This window comes from Pyrus communis, chromosome 12 (genome assembly GCF_963583255.1).
Source record: "Pyrus communis chromosome 12, drPyrComm1.1, whole genome shotgun sequence".
NCBI classification, from domain to species: domain Eukaryota; kingdom Viridiplantae; phylum Streptophyta; class Magnoliopsida; order Rosales; family Rosaceae; genus Pyrus; species Pyrus communis.
Window position 1 is genome coordinate 21,774,619 of NC_084814.1, and position 13,017 is coordinate 21,787,635.

At 37.2% G+C, this 13,017-nt stretch overlaps 2 protein-coding genes across 2 annotated transcripts; both read right to left on the reverse strand.

The window, feature by feature from the left end:
- Nucleotides 1-3,374: 3,374 nt before the first annotated feature.
- LOC137710944 (uncharacterized) lies at nt 3,375-6,174 on the reverse strand. The gene is made up of 4 exons (XM_068450114.1): nt 5,786-6,174; nt 5,220-5,501; nt 4,422-4,697; nt 3,375-4,331 (listed from the first exon to the last, which is right to left on the reverse strand). The coding sequence occupies exons 1-4, from the start codon at nt 5,981-5,983 to the stop codon at nt 3,579-3,581; spliced, it is 1,509 nt and encodes a 502-aa protein (XP_068306215.1). The 5' UTR covers nt 5,984-6,174; the 3' UTR covers nt 3,375-3,578.
- Nucleotides 6,175-7,147: 973 nt separating this feature from the next.
- LOC137709920 (galactinol--sucrose galactosyltransferase-like) lies at nt 7,148-11,059 on the reverse strand. Its single transcript, XM_068448901.1, has 4 exons — nt 9,839-11,059; nt 9,163-9,340; nt 8,181-8,545; nt 7,148-7,720 (listed from the first exon to the last, which is right to left on the reverse strand). Exons 1-4 carry the CDS (start codon nt 11,057-11,059, stop codon nt 7,148-7,150), a joined length of 2,337 nt encoding a protein of 778 aa, XP_068305002.1.
- Nucleotides 11,060-13,017: the final 1,958 nt, after the last annotated feature.

The following is a 13,017-nucleotide window of genomic DNA, read 5'->3' on the forward strand; positions in this document are numbered from 1 at the left end:
GTCTTTATGTTTGCATAGACTAATGAATTTTCCATGTTTAAAATGTTTTACAAGGATTAATTTATCTACAAATCATGGGTTCTTATATTACATAGCATAACCGTATAGTATCATTGTGTTATGAGATATTATATTCACATACCCTAAATTACTTCTCCCACACTTTTTAAATTTTTTTAATATTTTCTACACACCACTAACCCGTGATAGAAAAATATTAAAAAAATAAAAAGGTGTGAGAGAATAATTTGGGGTGTGAATATAATCTCTCTTGTGTTATATAAGGAATAGACAACTCTTACAAAAATATTGTACTTTGCGATCCAAAAAGTTATCTTCTAGTCGTATTATGTTTTCGGATTATTTGAGTTAAATGATTTGTTCTAAATCTAACGAAAATTAATTACGGGTGGATTCTGATTTATTTGTTTAACAAGTTATCACGATTTTTAACCATTTGTTTGTTGATAATTAATTTACAAAACGTATTCAAATTCAACAATATATTAGTGTGCCGATGTTGACGTATGTGTGTAACGGATTATAACGAATTTTGTCAATAACCTAATTAAACAAATATATAAAAACTGCGTAGAATGTGTTCAATAACAGATTAGGGAATTGTTATTAGCACTCCAAAAATCTCATTCTACACTCCAAACTTTCTATATTTGGAAAAAAAAAATACACTTGTGAGAAGTGTATAATGAGATTTTTGAAGTCACAATAACACTTCTCACAGATTATAAGGACGTTTTAACTGTTTGTTTGTCAATTGAAAGTATCTAGAAAATAAAATTACATGGCTAACTTATGTCATGCTTACGTAGTAAGAATCGATAATTTGAACAAGAAGAAAACTTTTCGAAAATCTATTAATGAGAATGAATTGAAATCAAACAATTTTGTTAAGAGTATTTTAGTCTTACTTACTACATGAGAGAGATATTGAATAAAGTTGATTAGTTTTAAGTATTTTCACTGCCAGAGAATAATTTAATAATTGGAATGCAAGAATTAGCAAAATTATGCAAGAAAATGACACGAACTGGCCTGAAAATTGGTTGACCAACCTTCGGGAAATGGCGTAAAAAAATTGAATAAAAAATGTTGCTAATTCACCGCATACACTTCACCTTTAGTGTGGATGCATCACATCTTTTAATCTCGGTTAAAAATTTCATCAAAACTCATTAGGTGTTGCGCGAGTGAGAATTTGTTGCATGCATATATCTTCAGCAGTTCAAGACCCTTAAACGATTTAGGGTAAGAATTTTGTTGATTACAACTTGTCCTTGTTGAAGCAAAAGTCCAAAGATATGTCTCACGAGCTTTTGTTGACTAAAACACGAGTCTAGATATGTTTGTGCAATTTGCAATAAAGATTTGTGGGTCACAACAAATGCAGTTTTTAGTGTGATTGTCATACTGTTATGTGACATTATCGATCAACTCATATTATATCACATAAATTCATTTATGGATACCCTAAATTTATAATGTATCACCTTATTTTTATCTGTAGCGATGTGACAAGACAACCCTGTTAAAATACATTTATAGGTTACACAACCAATCCAATTTTTTACCTTAGAGTCCTTCAATCCCAAAACTTCCATATTAATACCTTAAAAAGAAGATATAAGGCGTTATAACTACAAGGGTGGTGGTGGTAGATGAAACAAATTTCATTTGTTGGTTTTGGACAAAATATAGATGGAAGGGGATGAGTCACGTATATTCCTGGAGTACAAGAGGGAATGGACCTCTCTCACTTATTAGCTTATTTTAAAGGGTCCACAAAATCAGCACAATCAAGGGGTGGTTCAGTGATTGGAGCAAATTTCAAACTCATATTTTACACAATTCGTCTCGAGTTTTGTTTTTGGTACTGGTGAATCACACGATGGTGGCCAGACAGAGGCTAAAATGCTTCTGTGAATTTTTTCTGACCTCTAAAATGATGAACTGTCGTGACTGCGCCATCAATTAAAAATATAAATAAATAAGGAAGACTATTTTGTGCCTATGAGTCTTGGGACCATTACTATTTATGTTACTGAGAGCTCAGTCATTGTAATCTAATCTAATCTAACAAAAAAAATCTCCTCCTCCTCCCAAATGGAATGAAAGATTGAAAACAAAACCCTCCTTCCTTCCTAGTCCACATGAACAGACTCACCCTCTTTGCAATCAAGTCTCTGGTCACTATCTTTTTTCCCCCCTATACCAAATTGTGGTCCTATTTTTCTAGCCATGAAAATTTGAAAACCTCTCCATTTTCTAGCAATTAAGGACATGGTCCTTCTTCAAGATAGGTCGAGGAATGTGCATCAATGATTAAGAGTTGAAGATACATGACAGAAAAAAAAAAAATGGTTTCAGTGAGGACTATTTGTGCTTAAGAATAAATATGTTAAACCAATCGAGACTTTTATTTTTGATAAGAAGAAAGAATTACATGCAAGGTTTCATAAAACTCGAATAAGTTTCTCTTATCACATCCTGTGATAAGAGATGGGTTACATGAACCTGGGTTTATCTAACCTCTCCTTTAGTCTTTCTTATCACACAACTCACTAGATAAGAGAGAGGAACTACAGGAAACTGTAAGAAAATGGATGGTCAGAGGTAGAATTGTAACGGCAAGGACTGGCTTAAGTGATAAGAGAGGGAGAGTGTTATTCACTCTCATTTTTATCTCATGCATCCTTGTTATTTGTTTGCCGTGGATCTTCTATAATTCATTTTATCCGACGGTAGAAATTAAGAAGAGTGTATAAGAAGTAAAAATTATGTGTATGGATAACACTACCCTTGAATTTTTCTATTTAATAAGAGCAAATTGTAAAAATGGATGGTCAAAAGTAAAAGTGTAATCACAATGACATCTTAATTAATTCTGCCAAAAGTTACGTGATAAGAGAAAACAGGATTTTTCGCATATACATGTGATAGGTAAGTTTTTCTTTTTCTTCTTCGAGTAGTGCTATCTACACTTTTTTTTTTACTTCACACATACCATTTTTAATTTTAACTGTCAGATCAAATGAACTAAAAAAAAATCAAGAATATCACTTTCCCGTCTTTAACTAGGGATGGTCAAAGTAAAATGAAACGGCGAGGGAATCTCTATCACCAGCAACCAGTCTAGCAGGCCCCTAGAGTCTGCACAGCTTTGTGAATGAAAAAAGCCCAGCTGTCACTCCTTTCAATGCCAAGCTACACCTAGCCCACCCTAAGATATAGCCTACGTGCGTGTCCTTAGCAAACCGAATAGGTTTCGGGAGAACTGTCGGTTGATTTTGAGTTGGATACTCACATTCTAATATTTTGTCACTCGATCACGACTTAAACCTTTCATGCAAGTAACATCCAAGCAAACGTTTGGTGAAATTTACATTCACAAATACAACACACAACAAATTTCAATGTCACCAGTCATTTCATATTTACATTCAGAAACAAATGGTGGTAATTATACATGGATGCAGAAGCACATAGAAAAACTAAGCATATAGCTGAATATCACACTCGTAAATCATAATCAAGCAAAGTATTAGAAGCAAGCGCATTTCTTACCGGCCAAATCCACCACTTTGAGGCTGTTCTCCATTGTTCATCAGCTTATCCAGCACAACATTAACGTCCACCGACTGCCCATTCTCGGTCATTTTCCTCACTGTTGCTCGGACCATGTCCCTCCGGAATCCCATCGCGACAACCTTATCAATGACATTATCAATCGGTATTCTGTTTCCAGTCCCACTGGAACTCGATTCCTTATCCACACTAGCAGCCATGGGTATTGCGTGTGGCAATACCTTGGCAGTTGGCAGTTTCGAAAAGCTGCTTGCACCAGAACGGTCTAAAGAGGCTGGCGTGACTTGCGAATGTTTCATGTTTGAACCGCTGTCGTGAGATGAAGATCCAACGTGGGAACGAAAATCATCAAAACGTGAATTTTGAACTGGTTGCACATGCCCAGGGGGGAACTCCAGGTAGTGATTGCTTGCGGTTTGATCATGCGTATATTGAATGGAACCCGCATACTGCTGTTGTTGGGGTGGGAGAGCCAAGCCAGGTGCATTAGAGGTGTTGTGGAAGCTTGGAGGATATCTTTGAGATGGCATGGAGGTTTCTCCAGGATTATGAACCAACGAAAACTGGGCTTGGGGATCAGCAGCATTGAAGGGTGGGTGCTGTTGAGGCAGCTGCCGCGATTGTGAGGTTAGTGAAGGATGTGGTGCTGATGGAAAAAGTTGATACGGTGCAGTGGGTGGCGGTTGCGAATGCTGTACTTGAGGGCTGTAGTACATCTGAGGTGTGGGCTGCGGATTTGGCCCAGGTGGTGAGTAGTTAGAATCTGCATATTGAATAGATCGGATTTGACTCTGAGGTGAATGCGTGGGGACCTGGACCTGTGCTGTAGGTGCTGGAGGAAAATTCTGATGAGGTAGAGTTCCGGGATCATTAGTAGGAAGAGAAGGAACTTGGAGGGTGGGGGCCTGAGCTGAATGCAGTTGGTAGCTTTGCTGAGGAGCGGATGATCGTACTCCTGGAGATGAAACTTTTTGTACATTGCTCGCTTGGTTTTCCGATTGCTGCTGACCCTTTAACATTTGAAGCTTTGCAAGCTCCAACCGAGCCTCTGCTATCTCTTGTTTATCTCTCAAATTCTGCATACCACTGTCAACCTACAGTTTATTTACAAGCAACACGAACCATGTCAAGAAGCTGTTGGCAGGTATTACAGAATCTCCTGCACACTACTATTTTTCCCTCATTTTTTTTGTTTTTTATTTTTTTATTTTTTTATCACTTGCAACAAGACTTAAACCTAATTCCTACCGCCTTCAACATGATTTTAATTATTAACATCTCACAGTTCAAATCAAAAATCCGAAGGCTACTTGAACACTGTGGTCAAAGTTGGTGCTCCAGTAAATAGAATCACGGTCATTTAAGTACATTGTGCCTCGTGTTACAAAAGTCGAGCTCACAAGCATATTTAAATCAGATAATTGCCATGAAAACCTATCTGGCTATGAACCTGCTAAATAAAAACTTCGACCGAACAAATTTGCCATCAATATCAATTCTGTGCATCTAGGACCTAATTTGTACCACCCAAGTTATCCATCCTCTTAAGTTTTACTCATAGAACAATGCAACATACATTGACCGGTTAAACGAAAAAACCGATAATTTCACAATACCTCTTTTAGCATATTCTCTAGCCGCCTCAGTTTCCCATCAGCCTTCCCATGGTTGATTTCAGTAGAATCCTTGAAGTCGTCAACAGAATTCTCCAGCCGGCGTAATCGAGTCTCCAGCTGGGAAATTCGTGCACTGAGACCCTCAACCGCATGCAATAGACTGCCAAAATGCTGGTTCATCTTTCCCTCAATCACCGAAATCAATGGCGAATCCTCACAAGCCCTGACAGCATACTTGCTTCCAGGTTTTGCAAGGTTAAGGTAGTCCATAGAACTGCCACTCTGTGATTCATAACAGAAGCAACCAATCACTTGAAACTCTTCAACAATCACGAACACGAATCGAAACATATAACTTACAAAATTCAACAGCATATCAGTTCAAATTTCCAATTTTTTTTCTTTGGTAACTTAAAATTACCAGATGAATTTACATTAATTCGATTTAATAACACAAAATTGAATATAAACTCCATACAAAACCCTAATTACAGTTAGAATTCAACTTCCCAAATTTACCAAACACAGAAGGTTAAAGCTTTAGCTGAAATTTGAAATGCACAAACCTCGAGAGCGGTAATGCGCGGCTCCTGCGAGGCGACACGTCGTGCGGGGCGGAACTGAAAGCTGGAAACGGAGTCGGAGTCGGAGTCGTCCTTGCCGTCGTTATCGAATTGTTGAGGGTACGAAAGTTGAGAGAAATCCTCGGAGTGGGACCGAGAGAGTTCCATGATCTGCTTATCCATGAACTCCGTCGTCTTCATCGTGCTAGGAATTTTCTCCGAGATTTTCCGGTGCTTTCCGTCATGTTGTCTGAGAATCCAAACAGCTGATTGTGTAGTGCTTAGTGGCCCGACGGAGATGCCTACGGAGGAATGACCGGCGTTTGATGCGGAGCCGCAGAGGCTGATTCCTCCACTGTTCTTGATATGTTTCCTTTCTCTTTTGGGTTGGATTGCGGGTGGGTAAAGCCCAAACGAGATTTCTTTTAGCTAAGCTCAATAGTAAGGTTTGATATTTTTTTTGTTTATTTATTACTTTTTGTAAAACTAAGAGAATTGTGAAACAAGTTATGGAATCCGGATTCTCTTTGTGAGAATTCTAAAGATACATAAATCATATTTGTTCATTGTATATCGTGCGATCAAAAATCATTTTAAATATTTTTATTTAAAATTAAATACAAACAATACCTGACAAAAACTGACCGTATGAAGTACGATAAACGGACACAATTTACAGATCTTCAGAATCCTCACCAAAAGATTCGGAGAGGATCATGTTGGCAAGTTATGATTCAAAATTCTGAAAAAGTTATGATATAGACAAAAATATCGATATGCAAATTTATGAAAATATCAATATTAATACCGATTATCTTCGAAGGAAATTATCGAAATTTGTGATGGAATAGGGATCAACTCATTCAGTTTTAGTCGAAATTAGAGAAAAATTTCTCAAAAAAAAAAAAAAAAATATCCAAAATTTGAAATATGCAATAGATTCTGACAAAATTTATGTAGTGAATTGATAAATGTTGTCGGTATTCAATGATTTTCCTATATATCGCCGATATATAGTGAAATTTATATCCCACTCCCTTTTCATATCGATCCTTGATTATCGATGATTTCGTGAATATTTTAAACACTGCGTAGATAGGTTGATTCCTTATTTAAAATACTAAAAAAAGAATTCAATCATAATCTATATCATATAATTCTTAAAATATAATTTAAAAACATAGTCTTCGTTGCATTTTCCATAACAAATTATTAATTTAAAACACACTTCTTGTATAAAATCCACAAAGTTCATGATCACTTACCAATCTAGCATATCATATCACACTGTTTGCTGAAATAAAAAACACGATTGAATTACAGATTGAAATTGCTAGCAACAAGGATCAAATTCTTTACATTTGATCAAAACAAGTAGTCAACTAGAACTGATCTTGAAGAAGTAAGCCATGGCACTTGGACTCTGACCATCTTATCAAAATAATCAAACTTCACTCCATCTCCATCGATCTCACAAGCAGTTGGCCTTTCTGAAGCAAACATTCTCATTTCTCCACAACCCTTCACTCCAATTCTCACCAAACTAGGGTTCCCCTCATGCTCCTCAGCTTCTACTGAATCAATTGCACCGCCAGTGTTGAGCATGTTGACCAATCCAATCGGAGCAAATTGGATCAGTTTCTTCCGCAAGACCCTCACCGGAGAAACAGTGAGGAGCTCAAAACTAAAAGGCTCAAGTGGAATCTCTACCTTCTCTGATGGCTTCAAGAACTTCAGCTTGTTCTGCTGGAACGTGTACACAGCAAATATGGTCACTCCTTGTACTGAAATGGGGTTCTTCCCTTGATTCCATTCCACGTCTTTTGGACTAGCAAAACAGGTCACAGACTTTGAGCAGTCGGGGGCGATTTTGTTCCGCCTGGATTTCGAGCACCATCCTCCGCCTTGACAATTAAAAGCACCCAAAACTCCAGTACACTGGTGCAAGTACATGTCGAAAAACGTTGAGTTAGAACTAAAACTAAAAAGGGCATCTTTTTAAACCCTATCTTACAGTTCAAGCAATATTTAGGGTTATTGCTATCTAGCTTACCAAACATTACTACACTTTGAAAGGAGAAATCCTAGCATCGGTGATCATCACGTTGGTAGGGGGTTGGAGCCCATTCACGAGACTCACAACCAATAACAGTTTAAGTCACACATGTACATGAAACTTACTACCATTAACAATTGTAATAGAGTTAAGCAGGTACATGATAACCGACGCTAGTTTTCTCTGCTAGAGAAATAATTTATGCACTCAATTTTTCTCGTATGACCAACGCTAGCTTCTCTCTGGTATTTATGTTCCAAATGCAAACAATAAACAAACACCATGTAGAGAAAGAAAAAGAGTGCCAAAATCACTTCCCGTGCTTTTAAAAGAGTTTCTTACTTTGTTGAGGTTCCATATTTTGAGCATTGTTTTGCCATCATGCAAAGGGTCTTCAAATAGGCAATCCCTAGCAGGAAGGGCATAGTGTTGGCATCGCAGTACGGACCCATCAGGCAGCACCAGGCTCTTAAGAAGCTTGAAGTTGTGCTTTCCAACAGAGTCACTAATGTAGATTGGTCCTCCCGATATAGCTCTTGACGCGGCATGGAATTCAGCACAAGGGTGAGTAGACTGAAACATGTCCCAATCTGGCTGTATGATGTTGCCCATCCAAAGGCTATTGTAGGCGCAGTGCACCGTGTGACACCCTTGCAGCCAATATGTTCCATCTGCTTCCGCCGTCGTCTCAGACCAAAAATCATCTCCTATGACATTTGTATCAATGCGAAGAAATTGGTTAGACCTGCAAATAACTGAAAAGAGAATGCAAATTCTTCAAATAAAAAGCCTATTGAGGTTTTCTACAAATTGTTCCCTGAACCTGTATCAATCACCCTGTCAGTTTCTACTAAGAACTTTTTGTCCAGCCATTATTCTATGAACTGATAAATAGGCAATTATCTCCATACCGTTCCGTTAATCAACATTACATCCAAAATTTTGTCCACATGATTTCACTTCTCCAGTCGAGAGTAAATCCTACTTCCTAGCCTCACTAAGACACACTCCTACAAACCAAATTATCCCTCGTGTGCAGATCTAATCTATCTACCTCTCTATCACAAGGACTTACCAGATAGCAGCAAAATTACGTTTTTATTCTCTTAAGTGGCTCATGTGACAAATATATAGATGGAAGAATTGATGAAAAGTTTGAAAATTTGACAGTTTGGAGATAATTGGCTACTTGTAAAAGTTCAAACGGATAATTGGCTCAAATAAAAGTTTATGGTGGAAATTAATAACTTAGAAGTTCGTAATGTAAATTGCAAAAGAGAAATTCGAATGCAAAATACTTGCTCGGAATATATAGTCTACATACCAACACGTCCAAGGGCTATGGCCTCGGTTCCGAGGTACATAAAGTCATTGCAGTGCTGCATGCTAGCAATCACGCCATTGCCATTGAAATGCTTCCTCATAGAAGCAGTCAGTGCCTTGTAATAGGCTTTCGCCAGCTCAACCCGACCCCCAAAGTCCTCGCATAACATCTCAAGCAACTGCACCATGGCACGAAATAGAAATTAAATCAAACAGAATATCTCTCGATTTAATATGCAAACTCACCTTTGAAATATGACAATGATAGCTTATTCTTTTTGTTTCTTTTGTTTTGCGAATGATAAAACACACTAGTAGAAAAAACTACATGCCCGACAAAATTTTAGTCAACAAAAATGATTAATAGTAATGATAATATGAATTAGGTTAATGATCTCTACGAACAAAGATGTCATATAACAGTGTTTCAAACCATCATACATAGACCATTACGACATTCACGCTTATCCAAATAATTAATGTCCAAGTACAAGTAACAATTCCATAATTTGAACCAATAAAATATATTATAGAGCTACATAATATTATAGTTTAGTAATGAAAAGTTCAAAACGGTGCACATGTGTCCAAACTCGTACCATGTAAGCAAAAATATTTGTGACGTTTTTCAAAAGTGAAAAAGGATAAAAAGAGCTTAATTTCGAGAACAAACTTACGTGTATGACATCAACCTTAACACCATCGATCCCTGCCGACTGAAGATAAGAGTGCATCCCCTCATACAACTTGTGCGCCACCTCCGGCAGAACCAACCCTACTCCATTCCTCACAATTTTGTCCACCGCCATGTCCTCCATTGCCCTCTCCAACCCCGGAGACAACTTAGGATTAATCACCCTGCACTCTTCAGGCATCACTGGACTATTAGTCCCGGGCCTAATCCCACCCCAATATCCACAAAGCGCATGCCACACATACACATGCTCCACACTCCCAAACTCCTCCTTCAAATCCTTGATAAAGCCACCCATGCCCTTGCTAGACGCACCCTCATAGTCCTTAAATTTATAATTCTCTTGAAAACTAATCAGCCTGCCTGGCATTTGTTCCCCGGCTGATATCCTGGTCATGCTTTCTTGCCCCTCCACCGGATCCTCATCGCGGCATATCGATTGCCATCCGTCGTCGATGAGGACGAGTGCTGGAGGGCACCCACCTTCCACTAGGCCCTTCACACCGTCCCACACCCCTCTAGGGTGCACCATAAGATAGAATGCATCCCATGTACACCACCCAAGCTTGTCCACTATTTTTGGTACATTTTTCTCCTCTAGGAGCTTGAACGTCCCCAAGTGGGCCCTCACCACCTTCATTGACTCGTTGACCAAACTATACGGATCATCGCCGACGTGCATGTACAAGCAGCTTCTGAAGCTCGACCTGCTGACACGTATCGAGCCGCTTTCCACGCACATGTCCACGTAGTCGTCGTTTGCACGACTCGGTTGGAGAGAGGCTCTGAAGGGTCCTTCCAGGAGTGGAAGAATCACAACGTAGGGTCGGCCAGAGTCGTTTTTGTCCAAGAGCATCATCTGGGTCTCGTGCTCCACGTCGTTTCCGGTGGTTCCAGTCCAGTGGGTGGACCACCAGACCTTGAACCGGAATATGCTCATGAACCTGATGCCGATGAGTTTTCCGATGTGGACCACGTGGCGGCTCTTGGGCTCGTCCGCGTCGAATCCCAGGAAGCAGCCAGAGGGCGTGGTCTTGTTAAAGGGTGACAGGGTTGCTGTGACGCTGAGAGGGACTTCAGTGAGGATTGGGTGGCCATTAGCGAGAAGGTTGGATCCATTGAGAGTTATTGGGAGTTGTGACGTCGTGTCATCCACTGCAAGGCCCATTAGGTCTAGGGCATTCTTTGTTAGGCTTGGAGCCATGGAAGCCTAGCTTAGAGATAACGAGTGAGAGAGATTGTGGTAGCTTGGTGAGTAGAACTCGGTAGTAGGGAGTGGGGGGTTATATAGAGATGATTTGTAAAGAGGTTGGTGTGTGTGTGTGAAGACACTTTTAATTAGTTAAGGTTTGTGATTTGCTTTAGACCAAGAGAGAGATAAAAAAAAGTTTCTGATTTGCCAAAGAATGAGTGATGAAAATGTACAAGGATGAATCATTTGGACTACTACATAATTAGGGTTAGGTTTCCGGCCAAAAATAAAAGGAAATAAAGAAAGCTTCGTTAATGTAATTTTTTTTTTTTTTTGGTGAACGTTAATGTAATTTGATTGGTGAGTTATTTTAATTAGGGTTAATATGAAAAGGCTACAATGAATTCATGCTCTTGTTTAACTTATCCGTTTTTTTTTTTTTTTGATATATTTAATGCGAGGGTCAGAAATAATATATATATATATATATGTATGTATGTATAAGAAGCTGAAAAAATAGAAGTTCTCCCAAGATGAGACACTTGTCATTTATCATTTTTATTAGGTTGGTAAGAAATTAATAATAAAAACGTAATGAATAGTAATAGGTAATTTTGGTAAAAGAAAAAGATACAGGAGTGGGATGGAATGCAACAAAAATATAGAACAAGTTATGAACCCTCGTAAGTGGTAAAGCGTAACCATGAAGAGAGTAGTGGCATGGGATAGGGTTGTGATATAAAGTAATTTAATGATATAATATTAGGAATAAGCAGCACGTTATTAACGCTTTAAGTAATAAATCAATCATCAACTTTCGTGTCTTTTAATTTTTAAAATTGTGTTTACAAATTGAATCTCCTTAAGATTACCATTGTTTGTTGTTCCTTCTTTTTTGCATTTTCTGGGTCTATCTCACTTTTCTAGCTATATGTTCAATCCCTCAGCTTCTAATTTACTCCGGCCATTTCCGCCCAGATGATTCCTCCAAATTAAAGTTTCAATGTTATGGGATCTTGCTTAATTTTCTTTAGAAAATAAAGAGAGGGGAACAACAAATAATCTGGATCTTAATCAAACCAAAAGGTTGGATCCAGATGATGAACTACCACACTCCAACACAAGAAAGAACAAACTAATTAGGAAAAATTAGTATCCGATTCTTAGTTAACAATGTTTTTTATTGAAAGTTTTTTAGTTTTCAGATTTTGATCAAGATCCCTAGCATTAATGTAATAATGAATTTAGATGTCAATTACATCATTTTTAAAATAAAAATTAATAATTGATATAGGATTTTAATACTCACACCTTTATTAAACTCCTAACAAATTTTCAATTCAAAACATTTCCAAAAAAAAAAAAAAATTAGAATAAGTCTATACCCCTTAATTTTTTTATAAAAGGTTTTCAAATTTTTAATCTTATATGTACTCATTCATGTAATTTTTCAAATTTTAAATCTTAAAATGTACTCATTCTTAAATATACCAATTTGTTGTAGTAAAATGTACCTTTTTTTTATATATAGAATCTAATCATTTTTTTTCTAATCCATTTTTAAACTTATATGGGTACATTCTTTTTCTTGATTTGAGAATGTATCCATGTCAAGTTTAATCAAAGAACTTTACTAATGTTATTAAGTCTAATATCTATTATTTTTTGTGTGGTTTTGAAGAATGTACCCATATTTTGGTACAATAATTTTTTTGTTAATTTTAATGAATGTACCCATGTTTATATACATACACACATACATATGTATATACATACATATATTGGAGAGTATAATTTATATTTTAATAATTTTAATCCACAAGTTATGGGTTTTTTTTTAATTTAAAATCTCATTAATACAAACAGTTATAAATTTCAATTTTTAATTTAAAAAATATAGTAACCTACGTAGAAATACATTATCACATTAATTTCAAGAACTTGGATCAAAAATTGAAAATCAACAAGAT